At 45.7% G+C, this 17405-nt stretch overlaps 2 protein-coding genes across 6 annotated transcripts in view; both read left to right on the top strand.

Moving 5' to 3' along the window:
* The first annotated feature begins 3786 nt into the window (after positions 1-3786).
* On the top strand, positions 3787-9091 carry FPGT (fucose-1-phosphate guanylyltransferase). Of its 2 annotated transcripts, XM_072932751.1 has the most exons (5): positions 3799-4109; positions 4254-4278; positions 4752-4919; positions 6298-6390; positions 7143-9091. In XM_072932751.1, the coding sequence occupies exons 1-5, from the start codon at positions 3903-3905 to the stop codon at positions 8603-8605; spliced, it is 1956 nt and encodes a 651-aa protein (XP_072788852.1). In that variant the 5' UTR covers positions 3799-3902; the 3' UTR covers positions 8606-9091. The 2 variants fall into 2 exon arrangements, with proteins under 2 accessions (XP_041573838.2, XP_072788852.1); XM_041717904.2 differs by having other exon boundaries at positions 3787-4278.
* A 139-nt stretch (positions 9092-9230) lies between these two features.
* Positions 9231-17405, top strand: part of TNNI3K (TNNI3 interacting kinase) — a 28834-nt gene continuing 20659 nt past the window's right edge. For 2 of the 4 annotated variants that reach the window (XM_072932443.1, XM_072932442.1), the window contains exons 1-4: positions 9231-13344; positions 13914-14022; positions 15347-15432; positions 16947-17044. In XM_072932443.1, coding sequence (XP_072788544.1) covers positions 13305-13344; positions 13914-14022; positions 15347-15432; positions 16947-17044 — 333 coding nt within the window. In that variant the 5' untranslated portion in view covers positions 9231-13304. 4 annotated transcript variants of the gene reach the window in all.

Genomic DNA, 17405 nt, shown 5'->3' with positions numbered 1-17405 from the left:
GGGAGATCCTCAGGTGGCTTACATAGCAAAGAACAATCCCAAACATTTAAAAACAAACAAACAAGGAAAAAAAACCCCACCAAAACAAAAAAACTAAACATTTCTCAGGTACATTTGCCATCAGGGAACTTGGATCCAATCCCATCAATCCTACTAAAAGTATCATCATTTTTAGTGTAAAGCCAGGATTACAGGACCTCATGTTCTCTGTCAGAACAAACCAGCCCCAGCCCCATCTTGCTCTGTCGTGTTTCAGGCCCAAAAAACACACTACAGTCAGAAACAGACACTTTCTCCCACTCACTGAACACTCCACTGGAGTCTTTCTACTGAACTCCTCCACTCTGCTTCTCACCAGACATTTCTCAAAGACTGATTTACACTAGGAGCAATAGTTGTCAAATATTTGGTGATTATATCAAAAACAGAAACTTGTACACAACATTGTAAGGATAATACATTGGACTTCTGCAAGCATTTCCTCCATACTTTTTGAAGAATTTTCTGTGGTGGGGTTGGGTTGGTTTTTTGAAAAAAGACTGAATGTATGCTGCCATCTCCTGGACAGTACAACCTAATCTACCAACAGCTAAGTGTTTTTCGCAAAAAACCTTGAGAGGCAATTGATTTTACTTCCCTATAGTTCACAGAATCACAGACAGGTTTGGGTTGGGAAGGTCCTTAAAGTTCATCCACTTCCCTCTACTGCCCTGGCGGGGACACTTCCCACTGTCGCAGGCTGCTCCAGCCTGGCCCTGGGCACTGCCGGGATCCTGCCAGGGATCCAGGGGCAGCCCCAGCTGCTCTGGGCTCCTGTGCCAGGGCTGCCCACCCTGCCGGGGAAGAATTTGTCCCTAATCTCCAATCCAAATCTCTCCTCTTCAGTGTAAAACCATTCCCCCGTGTACTATCACTATCTGCCAGTGTAAAAGGTCACTCTCCCGCTTTTCCTACGTTCCTTTAGAGACTGCCTGGGGCTCTGAGCTCTCCCTGGAGCCTTCTCCTCTCCAGGTGAGCACCCCCAGCTCTCCCAGCCTGGCTCCAGAGGGGTTCCAGCCCTGCAGCAGCTCCAGGGCCTCCCCTGGACCCTCCAGCAGCTCCAGGGCCTCTCTGTGCTGGGGATCCCAGAGCTGGGCACAGTGCTCCAGCAGCCCTGCAGTGCCAGAAAGATGCCAGCTTGCCCACCCCAAGGAAGGGGGAAGGCAGCCCACCACCCAACCCATAAAGTGACAGCACAGCTCAGCTTCAGACTGTTTGTATCTAGGGAGAGAGAGGTTTTTGTCTGGGCTTTTAAAATTTATTTCTAGCAGGTATCAATGTCTGTTTAATTCTAACATAGTGCCCCATGGGACTCATTAGCAGTTTAACAAACTGTCCGGGTACAAACACACAGCAGATAAAAAGACAGAATCTTAAAATATTGTATGTACGCCTACAAAAATAATCTAGGTGAATGATGAAGGGTGTCAGGGAAGTGCTCAACCAAATCAAACATTGAAAACATTCCTGAGATGGGCTGTTTAAATATTAAAACAATACCCTGAACTTCTGCAAATGTCAAACAGGAGAAATGATGGAATGCTATTTTTCCTAATCTGTTTCCAACTGTAATTATGGACTCTATACTCCAGCTAAAAAGATCATTTATCTTCTGCTAAGCATTTCAATTGCTTTGTCTCCAATAAATTGCAGATATTTCCTTTGACAGGTATCTGAGCCCAGCATAGACACAGCTGATGTGCCTAGAAAATATTTAACATTTTTCTTATATATGACTTTCATAAAATGTTTATAAAATGTTTCACTTCTATTTTTGTGGAAGCTTTTTTATCAAATTATGTGTTGCTCAAAAAATACTTTCTTCTACCCAGAAAGACTAATTTAGGGAGGGAAAAGTTATTTAGTGGATTGTATCCCCTTTTGTTATAATACCACCAGTGTAACAATATTTATACTAATATACAGTAGTATACAAATAACAACACATGTAATTTATTTTTCCAAGAGCTGACCTGGCCACCAGCATGCAGTGAGGACATTTCCACTGTGACACAGACACACAGATAATTTATGCAAAGTAAACCCAAACCATAAGTAACTGCATGTGTGAGAACCGGGAAACTAATCAAGTAGAGACAGCACTAATGAGCGTTGGCAGCCAGGAACAACGGCTGTGCCAGGCGTGGGGGTAGAGGGGAGAACTCATCCGTGGGAACAGAGCAGGGCCACGCTCTGCAGAGCCTGGGCACGGAGTCACAGGATCTGTGGGGCTGGAAAACACCTCCGGGATCACCGAGTGCCAGCTGTGCCCGCTGCCCACCCTGTCCCCAGCCCAGGCTCTGAGTGCCACCTCCGGGGATGGGCACTCCAAACCCCCCCGGGCAGTCCCAAGGCCTGACCCCCCGTTCAGCGAAGAAATTCTTCCTGCACAGCACAACTCAGCACTGCACCTCTTTGGTTTTGCCACCTGAACCATGTAGGCATTTCCTCCCATTTTTATGCAGCATTTGAAATCTAATTCTAAGAAAAACGACCAGTAAGAGCTCAGATTCACTTATCAACATTTAATTCAACTTGAAATACCAGATATTTACTGCTCTGGGTGGGATTATAGGAAATCTGAGCTAAATCAGAGACTTTATTTTAGTAGTTATTTTTTGTTGCTATTGGAGCCAGGCAAAGTTGAGCAGGGTCTGGTGTTACAGGTCTATCACTGCTGAGAACAAGTAATTTCTTACTGTGCCTCTGCAAGAGTTTAGATTACAAAATTATATGAAATCTCAGCACTGCCATAGATATTATGGCCTCGTGCATTTTCCATCTGAGGTGTTGGAGGGACTCTTCCACTGGCAGCATAGCTCACACCACAGATGAGGGAAACCTCTTCCTCACACAGTTTGATGGAATTTGGTGTAGTAAGTGTGCTCACAAACAAATACCTGCGCTCGTTTTATTACTGCATTACTCCAGTACAGCAGCGAGTGAAGGGATATCTGCTCAGTGATGAATTTAGCCTGGGTTGTGCCCTGTAATCACAACACAAGTGAGGTGCCAGCGCTGTGGGGGTGCACTGGGAGGTGCACTGCCAGCACGTGGAGCGGGCCATGTCCTGGCGATCCTGGGTCTGTCCCCAGTACGAGAACAGAGACACTGCAGAGCCCGGTAAGGGGCCACAGGTATGCGGGGCCTGGAGAACCTGGGCTCTGAGCAGAAAAAGGCTCCCGGGACCCCCGGGACTGCTGGGCAGCACTGCTGGCAGCACTGCTGGCAGCAGTGAGAACCCAGTACCAAAGAAGAGAAGAGGTGTAGTTCCAACAGAAGAGACCATCGTCCTTAACAGTGTGAGTCGAGAGCACAAGGAAGGATCAAATGGATCTTTGTGGTGTGCATTGCTCTGATTAGACTGTTATCACCTGCATCACAGCCTCACACTGAGGAAGCACAGTGAAGCATTTTTTTTTCTTTAACCTGTCAGCAGTTTACAATCACAAAAAACTATGGATTTATTATACATTTTTTTCACTGCATAAATTCTTTTTTTTTTTTCCTCAGTACCTCCTATTGTGCTTTTACAGCTACTTTTTATTGTAAGATTTGTGCATAATAAGATCGTATCACAGGAAAGCCTTCTTTCATTCCCGTCTGACTGCATTTGGTATCGGTAATCTCAACAGACTCTGAATACAAACAGAACCCGCAGATCAAAACCCACAATATCCGAGGCAAGGAACCGCAGAGCGAAAAGCCTTCAGCTGGAAAAGCGCTCAGCGGCGTGACTCCTGCCAATCGCTATCGGAGAAAACAGGAGGCAGCAGCCCGCTGGGTGCCGTTCCCCGCTCCCAGCGCTGCTCCGCCGCCCGGAGAGCGGCAGCGGGGCGGCGAGGGCGGGCAGACGGGAACGGATGAGCTCAGGCGCCACTCGGACTCTGCCCCTCACCGGATTTACCAGCCGGGCACCCGCCCCGGACCCTCCCGGAGCCCGCCCGGGCGCTGCCGAGGGCTCCGCCCGCCCCGCGGCCGCTTCCGGGCCCGGCGCTCGGCCGGGCATGGGGGAGCGCGGCGCGGCCCTGCGGGGGGACACGGCCCGGCGGGAGGACACGGCCCGGCGGGAGGACACGGCCCGGCGGGGGGACACGGCCCTGCGGGGGGACACGGCCCGGCGGGAGGACACGGCCCTGCGGGGGGACACGGCCCGGCGGGGGGACACGGCCCGGCGGGAGGACACGGCCCGGCGGGGAGACACGGCCCGGCGGCTGGAGCGCTTCGAGGCGCTGCGAGGTGCGGCGGGGCGGCGGGGTTGGTGCGGCCCGTGGGGCCGGGCCGGGCCGGGCCGTGTCCCCGCAGGCTGAGCGGGGCCGGGCCGTGTCCCCGCAGGCTGAGCGGGGCCGGGCCGTGTCCCCGCAAGCTGAGCGGGGCCGGGCCGTGTCCCGCGGGGCCGGGCCGTGTCCCGCCGGGCTGAGCCGTGTCCCCGCAGGCTGAGCGGGGCCGGGCCGTGTCCCGCGGTGCCGGGCCGTGTCCCGCCGGGCTGAGCCGTGCCGCTCCCCGCAGGCTGAGCGGGCCCGGGCCGTGTCCCGCGGGGTCGGGCCGTGTCCCCGCAGGCTGAGCGGGCCGGGCCGTGTCCCGCGGGGCCGGGCCGTGTTCCCCGCAGGCTGAGCGGGCCGGGCCGTGTCCCCGCAGGCTGAGCGGGGCCGGGCCGTGTCCCGCGGGGCCGGGCCGTGTCCCGCCGGGCTGAGCCGTGCCGTTCCCCCCAGGCGCGGCCGCCCGGCCCGGCGAGCTGTGGGACGCGGTGGTGCTGACGGCGGCGGACGCGGCGCAGGCGGGCGCGTTCCGGGAGCAGCTGGCGGAGAAGCTGCGGCGGGAGCAGCTGCCCAGCGCCGTCCGGTACCTGGTGTGCGCCGACCCGCCGGGACCCAGGATCGGTGCGTGGGGATGCGGGGGCTCCTGCGCCGGCCGGGCTCGGGGCGCGGTGCGGGGACAGCGGGGTGAAAAACGCCAATCACTTGGGGTTTAAAATTTTTAAAAGTTTAATAATGATAAAATTATTATAGAAATACAATCAGAGCAATAAAATTTAGAGTTAGGACAATTACAAGAACAATAAAAAACAAAGAATTACGACGTCCAGATGCTCTCGGACACTAAGTCATGAAAAGCATGCCTTGTGAACAAAGGAATAACCTTAAAAGCAATGGCCTGATGCATATTCATATATCTCATACATTCTGCATAAATTACTTGCAAATTAAGAACTTTTCTGGTTTTTGTCAAGTTCTCAATCTTGGTGGTTCCAAAAAGACAGAGAGAAGGTGGAAGAATGTTTGTCTTTTCTGATAAGGAGGCAGTAACTTCTTATGGGGCCCCTTCGCTGACATCTCTGTGTGAAGAGTTTCTTGATTATCTCATCTTCCTGCTTGAGCTTGTTACAAATTCTATATCACAGAGTTTCTATTTTAACATTATGTTTTAACCTAAAACTACATTTAACACACTACTTAAAAGAAATAATACAGCATAGCATTCTAACATTGCATGTATAGTATTCACTGTAACATTTGCAAAAAGCCAATCATAAAATATGCATTTTTCACAGCGGGCATCAGGGCGGCGGGAGCCCACGTGCAGCCGCAGTGGTGCTGGTGAGCGAGCTGTGCCACTCCTCAGAGCATGCTGTGGCTGTGGGATAGCACTAACTCCTGTCTCACACGTTCATACTTACCTTGACCTGGTTATTTAAACAGTCTGGGTATGTTTTAGTGCACTACCCGGGGGTGATTTAAAACTGGTCTCACTGCTCATAATACCGTTCTGTAATTCTTAATTCCTGTTCGCTTTGATGTACAAATTAAGTAATCTCAGTATTATCTGCAGTGTAGAGTAATATGCAGAGGGTAATTCTCAGGAATTTGGCAGTTTTAAGTTGTAGGAGCACATAAAATATCCCAAACTATTTCCTCAGATCCCATATCTTCCTTATTTCCATACTGTAAATGTCAGAAGTACTTCTGAACACTGGCTTGAATCCATTACTAGGCTTTTATGTGACTTGTTTCTTACAGGAGCTGGTGTTTGTAGCTGAGTTTTGGCCTATTTAGTTGATTAAATACTCCAAATGGTGGGGTTGTGCGGAGGTGACTGGGAGGGGAAATCACAGAGGTTTCCCTGGAGCTGTCTGCTCAGGATGCCATGACACAGTAGACAGACTATCCCATCTCTCTGGCTGGGCCCCAGTACACCTCACCTGTCAGAACAGGAACTACTGGAGCTCTTCTCACAGATACTAAAATGCTTTTTCTTTAGGAAATGGTGGATCAACTCTTCATGCTCTTCAGTGCTTGGAAGAGCAGTATGGTGATCAGTGGACTTCCTTCACTGTGCTGCTAATCCATTCTGGTAAATTCAGTTTTATATATTTTTCTCAAAAATGATACCTTTTATTTTTTCTTCCTTAAAATAATAAAATGGCAGAGGAGCTGGAGTTCCAAAATACAGTTCCCTGAGAAAAGCTACCCATGTGTCTGATCATTTGAAATGAGGTTGGTGCTTGCAAGGTGTTACTGTCACTTCAGCATTTCTTCTCAGCGCTAACGTTGCTCAGTCAGTGAGAAAGATGTGATTCACAGGTGTGATTTAAGTTTCTGCCTTGAAACATCCATTTAAGGAACACAATCTTCTCTCGGAGGACCTTGGGCTCCTCATGCCTCTGGGCAGGATGAATACTTGCCTTCTTATCCACTGAGTCAGGCCACTTCCAGATACTGAAGAACATCAGTTCTGCAGAGGAGAAAGAAACCAAGTGATAACAAGTGTGACCAAACCTCTGCCTTTTTGGCTCATCACTGGCTCAAAATTCCCTTGAGGAATATGGTAGTTCTCCTCCAAGCAAAAAGCAGGTAACATTTGCTTTTGTCACTCCAGCGACAGATAGCTCTGATACAAAAAGGTTACAAAATCAACCACAGTTTTAATATGAGCTATATAAGCCAGGCTGGGTTTTTTATAAGGTCAGATCTGCTTTGAGACTTGGTGTGCGACCAAGCTGAGAGGTTTTGAATGCTTTTGTGTACCTGTGAAATAGCTGCCTAGGTTTAGTTTTTTGCTCACTTGTGTACAGTGTCTCTGTGTAACTACAAGTCTTTTTCCAGGTGGTTACAGCCAGCGTTTGCCAAATGCAAGTGCCCTGGGTAAGATCTTCACAGCCCTGCCGTTGGGTGATCCCGTGTACCAGATGCTGGAGCTGAAACTGGCCATGTACATCGACTTCCCCCGTCACATGAAGCCAGGAGTCCTCATCACGTGTTCGGATGACATAGAGCTGTACAGCACTGGGGTCACAGAAACCATCACCTTTGATAAACCTGGATTTACTGCCTTGGCTCACCCCTCCGATTTGGCAGTCGGGACCACACACGGCGTGTTTGTGCTAGATCCGTCCAGTTTTTCGGGAAAGGGAGGACTGGAATATGGATCATGCTATCGTTTTCTGCACAAGCCTGACCTGGAGACCATGCAGCAGAGTGGTGCAGTGTGTGTGAGGGGGGATCGCCCTCAGCTCAGCTCCCCGGGGAGCCGCGGGGACTCAGCCGTGGCCTCGGAGTGTGTGTACACGGACAGCGTATTCTACATTGACCACAGCACTGCCCAGCAGCTGCTGCAGTTCTACAAGCAGATGGGCACTCTTTGCTGTGAAATAGATGCATACGGTGACTTTCTCCAGGCCCTGGGGCCTGGAGCCACTCCAGAGTACACCAAAAACACGAGCAATGTCTCCAAGGAGGACTCGGGGTTGGTGGCAGTGCGGCAGCAGCTGTACTCCCTCCTGCAAGGCACCGCCCTAAATGTCATAGTCCTCAACAACTCCCAGTTCTACCACATCGGGACTACTCAGGAGTATTTGTTTCATTTTACTGCTGAGAGCAAACTGAGATTTGAGCTGGACTTGCAGCCTGTAGCTTTTAGCATCTTCCCTGACACAGCCAAGGCCTTGGATCACTTGAGTGTCATCCAGAGCGTCCTTGAGCCCGGGTGTGTGGTAGGGCCTGGCTCTGTCATCGAGTACTCCAGACTTGGGCCTGAAGTCTCGGTAGGGAAAGGCAGCATTGTCAGTGGGTCCTACATAAATTTCAGTGCAGACATACCCTCAGACTGCTTGCTGAGTTCAGTAAGTGTGAAAATTACTGATCGAGTGGAGTATGTCACCATGGTTTTCGGGGTAGGCGATGACTTGAAAAAGAGCGTGAAATTGCTGTCAGATATACACTCCCTCCAGTTTTTTGGAGCCAACTTACCAGAATGCCTTGACCTCTGGAACTTAGAGGCTTCAGACCAGCTCTTCTCCAGTGAGGACACACGTCTGGGGCTGTGGACTGCAAGGATTTTCCCTGTTTGTTCTACTCTGAGTGAATCAGTTAGGATGTCACTGAACATGCTGAACTCTGTGCAGCACAAGTCAGCTTTCAAACTGAGTGGCTTTCAGCTCTTGTCTGTTGAAGAAATGCTCACCTACAAAGATGTGGAAGACATGCTGAAGTTTAGGAAGCAAATTTATGACGAAATCTGCCTACAAAGACAAAAAGAGAAGTCTGATTATGGAATGAGCAGTACTTGAATAAACCTGTTTTCATTTGTGGACAATTAATTACTTCCCAGCTCGTAAGAATCCTAAGGGGAAAATACACAGATCTCTTCTCTGATCTTATTGAAGTAGAAATGAAGAAATTGAATAACATTAATAAAGCAGCAAATGCAGATAAAGTGATCCTTTGATTAAAGTAGGGAAATATTTCAGCTCTAAAAACACTATTTGGCAACTTTTTGTGGGTTGCACGTTACGTCTTGTAGTTTTTGTCAGAATATGACACAGAAAATTTGTCTATTTGGCTGAAATGGCTTTAAAAGCTTTTAAAGGGTAGAATATTAGCTCCATCAATGTAGAATATAACAACTTATGTTTCTCTCTTTTTATGCTGCTATTTTGCAATACCGTTTCAAACAGTAGTTAGGTAGAGGTAAAATGATTAAAATGATTAAAAGTGCTTTTAATTCAAGACATCTTATCTTGGGCATTAATAAATTTTCTTCTTTTGTTTTGTAACTTTTTATCCTTTCCTGTTTTTTGTCAGGAGAAAAACCATTGGCATGAGTGATTATTCTTCCCCTTGTGACTCATAGTACTGGGGTCAACACCAGTTAATCAGGACATAATGATTTACTTTTTTTACCAGTAGCTGCTGGGAGCTGGCAGTGTGATGGAGAAGCTGCCAGCTCGTTGTTACCCAGGGATTGACTGATGTGTGCCATGCAAAAAGCAGCACCTTGTATTTCTCTGAACTGAACTGTTGCAGTCTTGGACGTCCGTGGTGCAGTGGAGCAAAAACCAGGGAGGTTTGTTGTGAGTGGCACCACAGTGCATATCTTCAGAGAAACTCTCTTCCCCTTCGCCCCCTTCTGCAAATAAAGTTAACATCAAAGTCCTCCTGTTTCTAGTTTAAATGCCCAAGATCCAGCTCCAAACAGATAAATCTGCTATTTTTAGGAGTATGCTGTGCAGTGTATCAGCGTGATTTGGCTGTAAATGTGATGAATCTTTTTCTCTTGAATGTCTCTGTGGGTTTTCATGTTTTATTTAATATCTCATGATGACAGTGTTTATCTCCCTGCTGACTGAAATCCCAAATGGCACCTTTCTTATGCCACCTACGAGGCAGCAGAGTAGCATCCCCTAAGCATTACCACCCTTCTTTAACCTGCGCTAGGTTTCTTCTTTGTTAATAAACCTTCCAAGAAGAAATAAAAATAAGTTAAAACGTGGAGGGTGGGAATTGCTGGAGTTGACTTCAAAGGAATAAGAATTTCTGAGCAAATAGAGGGTCTATAAATTAGTATGAAATATTAGTTAAACAATGGAAGCAGTAGGTTTGGGAACACTCAAATCCAAGGTAAACGCTTTAAGTCACAAAGTGAAAGTAGTCATAGAGCACAGAGCTGTCATTTGTATATCATCCTATTTGCATGACTTATTCATCTGTTGTTACACAAAAGATTTTAGGAGAAACATGTTTGACACAGACCTTGCCTCTTGAGCTGGCGGCCAAACTTTGTTTGGTACAGAATTCCCTGAGGGTTGCCACACTGCCAGGTGAGTTCTCTGAGTGTTTGGTAACAGTGAAATGCATCCTTTTAACATGGTTATCCACTTTAACTGTTACAATTGTATTTGTTCTGAATTCCCTGAGTACCAGGTACTGATTTCATTACTGAAAGTAAACTGGATAAAAATAGGAAGTGGATTTGTTTCTGGCACATAAGTATTGGGAGAGTGAGGAAAAACGGTGAGGGAATAGCTTGTGGAAAAAATTGGGGTAGGTCGGGCCAGCAGCAGCTGCTGTGTTTTAGGGAGCAGTGTGAATTCCAAGACAAAAAAAAAAAGGAGTGTCATCCCGGTGGTAGCAACAGACTAGCACAGCTAGCCCTCAGGTGGGATCTTGAGGCAAAGGTTTTAATGAATAAAAAAAATCGGTTGTAATGGAATAAGCATGGATTTACCAGGTAAGAAACATTGTACTGCTTTAATCCTATGTGTCACACACTGCTTTCCTCTTACTGTGAGCATTTTTGTTTCTAATTGAGAAGGCAGATTTCAGTCAGTATTAGCCCCAGATAACATCAGCAAGTTTAATGGATTTACTCTACAGGTATGGGAATATCTGGTGGTGTACCATTCTTCATTTTTACACTGCAATCACGTTTAATGTAAAATGTTATGAAGAACATTACAATATATATTTTATTTATAGAGAGTTATATTAATTATTTTCCCATATGCAGGTATTTAGAAGCCACGTGGATGTGACACTTGGAGACAGAGGTTAGTGGTGGCCTTGGCAGTGCCGGAGGAATGGTTGGACTTGATGTTCTGGGAGGGCTTTGGACTTTTTCATTCCAAATGCTTCTTTGATCCTACAATTCTCTGTATTGCAGCTATTTATGAAGTGTGTACATTTTTAGCGATAAATTGCAGTTTTTACAGCAAGAGTCATGCTACAGTGTGAGTACATATTTTTAAAATCAAAAAGCCTGCAGACCGGACCCTTCCTCACAACAATAATCCAAGGTTGAGGTATTCAATCCGTGTATGTATTTTGTCTGTATTGCATTTACAGCTCCAGGTAATCTTTGTATTCCACAGTCTGCTGTTAACGTAGATGACAACAATTTTCTCATGCAGCCAGCTGGGATAAGTGTGTCCCAAGGAAGCTGAGAAACTTGTGCAAGGCCGCTTAGTAAAACTTCACAGCAAGGTCAGTAATTTGGGGGTTTCTGGTTTCCAGTACCAGGCTCTTAAAACAAGACCATCACAGCATCCTGGCCCATGATTTCCTGCAGTGTGAGTGATGAAGGATGCAGTCATGAGAGTGCCAGGAACGCAGGACTCCGTGGATGGGAGTCATCTGCTGAAACCTAGAGTTTGATTTTGTCTGATCCTCACAGAGTTTCCCAGATGGGTGCAATGTTCATATATCCTCTGGATCATTGCCTGGCTCCATCTATCCTGAAATGCAATTCAGGCTGGTACAATCTCAAACAAACTCAAGATGAGCTTTTAATGATTTTTTTTTCATGTCAGCTTTCTTTATTGAATTAGTTTTGCTGTGTAGTGCAATAATAGGGCTCATAATGAACATGATTGCAATGATTTCCCTGAATACCTTGAGCACGCGCCGTGATCAGCAGAGTTCAGCCCTGCTGTCTGTGCTATACTGAAACCTGAGAGGGGATATTTCAGTGACCTTTGGTGCAGGAAACTGAAATCTGAGAAACTGGGCACTTAACAAAGAGCACAAGGGGAGGCAGCTGAAATAAAAATGAGCAGCTGAGAGGAATCTGTGCCAGGAGGATTTGGGGAGCTGATGAGAGGAAGTAAGCTCCAAGGATCAGTTGGATCTGTAGAGCAATGTTTGTGCCTTGTCAGGGTGTTTTTGCTCGAGCTCAGAAGTTCCAGCCTCTTCTCGTTCCCAAACCTCTGATGTAAGAGCTTTGTTTTTTGCTCTCTGCACTTGAGCCCCCATGGAAAGGCCTCTCTAATCTTGTGAGAGCAAAACTAACAGTGCAGTGCTGCTGTGTCCTGTTCATCTGCTGGCATGGGGGAGCCACTGCAAACACCTTCTCCCTTTCAAGGGCCAGAGTTCCTCTACTTTCTTTTTGACAACGTGTATTTTCTTTCAGCGCCCTTTTCATTTCCTGGGACAGATCTGAATGTCACCAGAATGGCAATGAAGTTTATGGGTGCAACTTAGAGCTTCTTCAAGTAAATGGTAGATGTGGACATATGTTAATTGTGGATATGTTCTGATTAATTTGAAATAAAGATAATTTCAAAAGACTTACTGCTGTAAACCCTCCCTGTGAAGAACATTTAAAACCTCAGCTCTCCCAGTTGTTTGGCAACTGGATGTGGGAATCAGCTGCCAGGCTGGTGCCTTTCTGCAAATCACTGGTCAAATATCACAGGATACATTGAGACAGCAGTTCATACTCTTCTGAAGTAGATCCTGTGATTCATATACAAGTTTGTGCAAGTAAAGGGACAGGCTGGTAGTGTCAGGAGCTGTCAAGGCACCAAGGTTCTTACAGTGGGCTGCAGCGTGTGGGAGGTTTTGGAGATGTCTGTTCTACTAACATGTCTGCTTGCCTGAAATCCTTCAGTGAGATGAGAACTCACACACAGAACAGCTGCCAAGGTCAATCACCACACTTTAAAGATATTAATATATAAACATATAAACATAAATATTTATGTGTGTATCTTTGCATTTCACTATGAATTATATTTTGCCCTTCCTAAGTGCCATACCCAAATGCTCCCAATGCCACCCCTGTGCCAGGGGGTTGTGAGTTGCAATCGTCCCTGGCCTCTCTGAGCTGGGGACCCCCTGCACTCCCTGGGGATTCTCACAGAACACCTGGGATTCAGGTGCTTAAATTCCCTTTTCTTTACAAAATCATTAGCAAGCTGCCAAATTGCCACTTCCCACTAGTTGTAGGTGTTCAACAAATGAAGGCAAGTATTTTGTGGGAAGAACTGGAGATTTTTAAGCAAGCTGAGTGGGTGTTTCTATGACTTTAGCCCAGTGAACAGCACAGTTGTTTCGCTCCGTGCTATTGTTGCATGACATTCCTCTTGGCACAATGTTTATTTTTAGCCAGAGACTATCACAAGTATTTTTCAGCAGGACTGTCACTGCTCCTGAACAGGGAATCATATTACTGCAAGAACTTTGCTGAAACAAAGAAGATAAATTGGACAAATGGGAAATTATAAATCTAGACCAACCCAGACTTGCACGGGTAACTAATGTCACTTTTTTACAGGCAATGTGCCATCCATCCATCAGCAAGGAGCAAACGGTATTTCAGGAGATAACTCATTCCTGGTTTACTCTTGAGTTCAAGGCTCAGGTATTGTTCTTGACTTAACCCAGATACAGGCTGTGAAAGACAAGCCAACATTTATTTGGGCAATTATATAAAATCATAATAACTTGTATACTATGTTGATTTGACTCGTATTTCATGAGAAAACCTTTAAATCTCTAACCTGTTTCTGCTGTGTGTCTGTTGAGGAAAAAAAGAGCTAACAAATGTAACCTGAACGTTTCAGTTTTCTCTTGAATATTATTTAATATTAAAATATTTCTTGGTAAGGATTCATACATGTGCACTGTCTCTGAAATCCTTGTATATGTTTCTGTATTGGCTGCAGCAGGAACAGTTTAATAGCTATAATATTTTATACTTTAATAGAAATATATATGAAATTGTACAATTGGATGTTTAAAAATCAAGTGTTCTGGTTACTGGGACATTATTATTTTTGTGCTTTGAAGAGTTTTAGCAACTTGGAATTTTTGTTGTAGATGAATGGAAAAAGAAAGTCAGTGAATCCTATGCCACTGTCACGGAGCGGTTGGAGGACGACCTGCAAATCAAGGAAAAGGAGCTGGCAGAGTTAAAGCATGTTTTCAGGTAAAATGTTCAGTGAATTTGATTTCTTTCAAATGACTATCTGTTATCAAACAGTATTTTCAGTTTCAGGTGTTTTATATGGACAGAGTTTCTCCTGTATGGAATGCATGTTCCTTATGTCTATTTTTGGGAAAATGTCATCACAGTGCTAGGCAGATCCCCACAGCAGAGTACCAAAATTAGTGGCTGCTGATTATTAATGCCAGTATTTTACAATAAACACCTCTATACTTTTGTAAAATAATTAGCTCTAGTACAATGTCTGATTTTTCTGTACGCTTTTCAGCTTTGCTGATGTGTTTCTGCAGCCAGGAATATTGCTGAAGTGTACCACTGTAAACAAACACAAAAGTAATGGATTCAAAGTTAGGAATTGGTTTTCTTAGGATAACAGATGCTCACACACAGGCTCACCCAGCTGAGTAATGCAGACGTGTTCATTACCTGCAAAGCTCCAGTGCAGCAAACTCCCGGCTCACAGACTGGAAATGAGTTGAGAAAAATATTGAAACTTTTTTTTTTACAGTAACCTTGTTAAATATGTGTAATGGTTGCTCCTCCCTCAGGGTGGGTTTATAGTTACACAAATCCAAGTGTTCTGCACACTCAGGGTCATGGGTGGGCTGATACTGAATGGAAGCTTCTATGGGCAGGCTGAAATTGAGATTCTCCAAAGCAATATGAGCTGTAGGTGTATTTAGTTTTTAGCAACTGTAATTATTTACAGTGTTTGATGGATCACTAACAAATCAGTCTGTGCTGAAGGAAACCCACAAGGCTCGATGACAAAAGCTAAAATGTCCAAGTACTGTCTCATTTAACAACCTGTAAGCAAACACAGTGATCACTGTCCCTGTGATTTCATCTGGGGGGTACAAACTCACTTTGTAATAGGCTTTTCCTGGTTATTCTTTTCATTTAGCAAGATGGCCCCTGCCCTATGCGTGTCCTACTCACCATTTAAAAATCAATACACATATTTTAAAAATACATTGTAGTTATTATTGCATTAATATAGACGCTGAATTTATATGGATTGTTTCTGTTTTTAAAGAGTCTTTCCTCTTATTTTGCCTAATTTAGATAAATTTACAATGTATATATTGTGATGGCATAGCCAGATTTCTCAGAAAACAATAAATCTGGACCATTCAACCTGATAGTAGTAACGTATTTCTAGATTTACAGACTGTAAGCTGGGTATAAATTCAGCCTTGTGCCTCAAAAAAAATTACATTGTGATTTCTCTTTTAAATGTTTCCCACACGCAAGAAGCTGTGCTGAAAGATGGAAGAAGTAATCATCTGTAAAATCCCTTTTTCAGCTCCGATGAAGCCTTCTGCAAAGTCAACCTGAATTACCGCACGGAGAACGGGCTGTCGCTGCTGCACCTGTGCTGCGTGTGTGGGGGTAGGTGTGCAGCGGGCACGCCGGCCCCAGCACGGATCTGCTCTGCCTGGCAGCAGGGCTGAGCGCTCGGGGTCTCCTCAGCTGGAGGAGCGGCTCAGCACCGCTCGGAGCCTCGAGGGGAGTTTCACAGAGCCCCAGGGGAACTGATTCTTCAGCTGACCGAGGTCCTGGCTGGGGGTGCAGCAGGATTTACTGCACGTGTTCAGCTCATCCTAAACTGCCTCTACCTGCGTTTGTTAAACCAAACCCATCGCAGCATTTCTGGCTCCACGTTTCTGGATTCTGTCCGTGGCTCAGGCTCCAGGACAGGGACCTTGTTGCAGCAGTACTTTGCCATACTTACACCACCAACTTTTCTACCGTCATGAAAATACCTTTATTTTATTGCCCATTGATTAAAACAAGAATAGCTGAAATGCTCTAGTGACAAACATCAACTGATAGGGCTTTTCCAGTTAGCACATCAGAACACACAAGGGAAGAGGGCAAGATGTGTTCTGGGATGCTCATACAAACATCCTGATGGTGGGGTTTTCCACTTGGATCCACACAGCTGCTCTGTTATCCACAAAAAAGTCATTAGTTCATGCACTTGTTTCACTCTTGTTATACAATTTTCAGCAGAAATTGGCTGAGAGGCAGAGACTTTTACCCTGAGGTTTCAGCTCTGCAAAGTACTGACTAATGACATGCATAAATGATTTTATCAATCTTGGTTAGATGCTCTCCACGAGGAACAACCTGATCCTGCACTACTGAAAAATGAGTGGATCTTCACTTGTCATTTTTTGAGTGCAAGATCCTATCCAAAGATGGCATCAATACATGGGACCATCAGAGCAGTTGGGGTAGCTGAGAGGAAGTTTAGGAAAACACACGCTAATCATCAGTTCATCAGTTCTTTGAACACTCGGAGAAGGGCAAAGAGCTGCTAGATCTGACATTGTCCTTGGTTACTGTCACAAGTACTCAGAAGGCAGATGAATTTATTGAATTTATGCATTTATTCACTGTGCATCAAAAAAGGTCAGAGCAAAGCTACTGGCCTGGACCACATTAATGGACCCACATTAGCACTCCCCAAAATGACTGTCCTTGTAAGGATGTCCTGTGTAGGGAGAGCAGTGCTCCAGTTCTGAGATGGAAAAGGAGCTCAGTGACTGAGAAACCAGAGGTTCCAGAAGCACCTTCTGGTTCATGGAGCTCTCTGCAGCATGCTCTGGATGCTAAAGGAGTGGTTTGCTTCTCCAGAAGCTCAGTTACCCTTACCAAATCCTCATTAAAGTGTGAACAAACAGTGAGCTGGTATGTGTCCAGACCCACAACTGTCCCAGCCAATGAGATATTTCCATCAACCTCATTGTTTTGAAGTATCAAAAGGTACATTTTATTACTTGCCTCAGGTCAGCAGTCGAGATATCTATTTCTCTGCTTTTAAACTCACGCAGGAGCTTCTTACCTCATCTGCATGTTCTTTCCTGTAACTGTCTTTTTTTCTGCTTTTCTCTCTAAAGGCAACAAATCCCACATCAGAACTCTCATGCTGAAAGGGCTGCGCCCATCCAGACTAACCAGAAATGGATTTACAGCTCTGCACTTGGCAGCTTATAAGGTAAGTTATTTTCAATAGAATTGATGGCAGGAAATCATAGCTGAGCAACTGATTTGTCTGTGCTGTCTAGATGAGCTCTCTAGTCATTATTTCTGGTGAAAATACAAGTTTTACATCTGTGGTGCACAGGAAAGCGCCCCATAAGGAGCCCATGCACAGGAATCAGCATGCACTTTTGCAGTGTTATCCATAGGGTAGGATATTGCCTTGGAATTGCTGATGGAGACATCCGCTGCAACTCAAGACAGAGGAGTTGTCCAGTGCCATCATAAAATCAGGATAGAGATTTTTAACACCCAGGCTTCAGTATAGCAAAAGAGAGAGGGCTGGTGCCCGGGGCAGAGCCTCTCCAGGCACCCTG

The sequence above is a fragment of the Taeniopygia guttata genome, chromosome 8, assembly GCF_048771995.1.
Source record: "Taeniopygia guttata chromosome 8, bTaeGut7.mat, whole genome shotgun sequence".
NCBI classification, from domain to species: Eukaryota; Metazoa; Chordata; class Aves; order Passeriformes; family Estrildidae; genus Taeniopygia; species Taeniopygia guttata.
The sequence above is the reverse complement of the archived record's forward strand: the minus strand, read 5'-3'. Positions and strand labels throughout refer to the sequence as shown.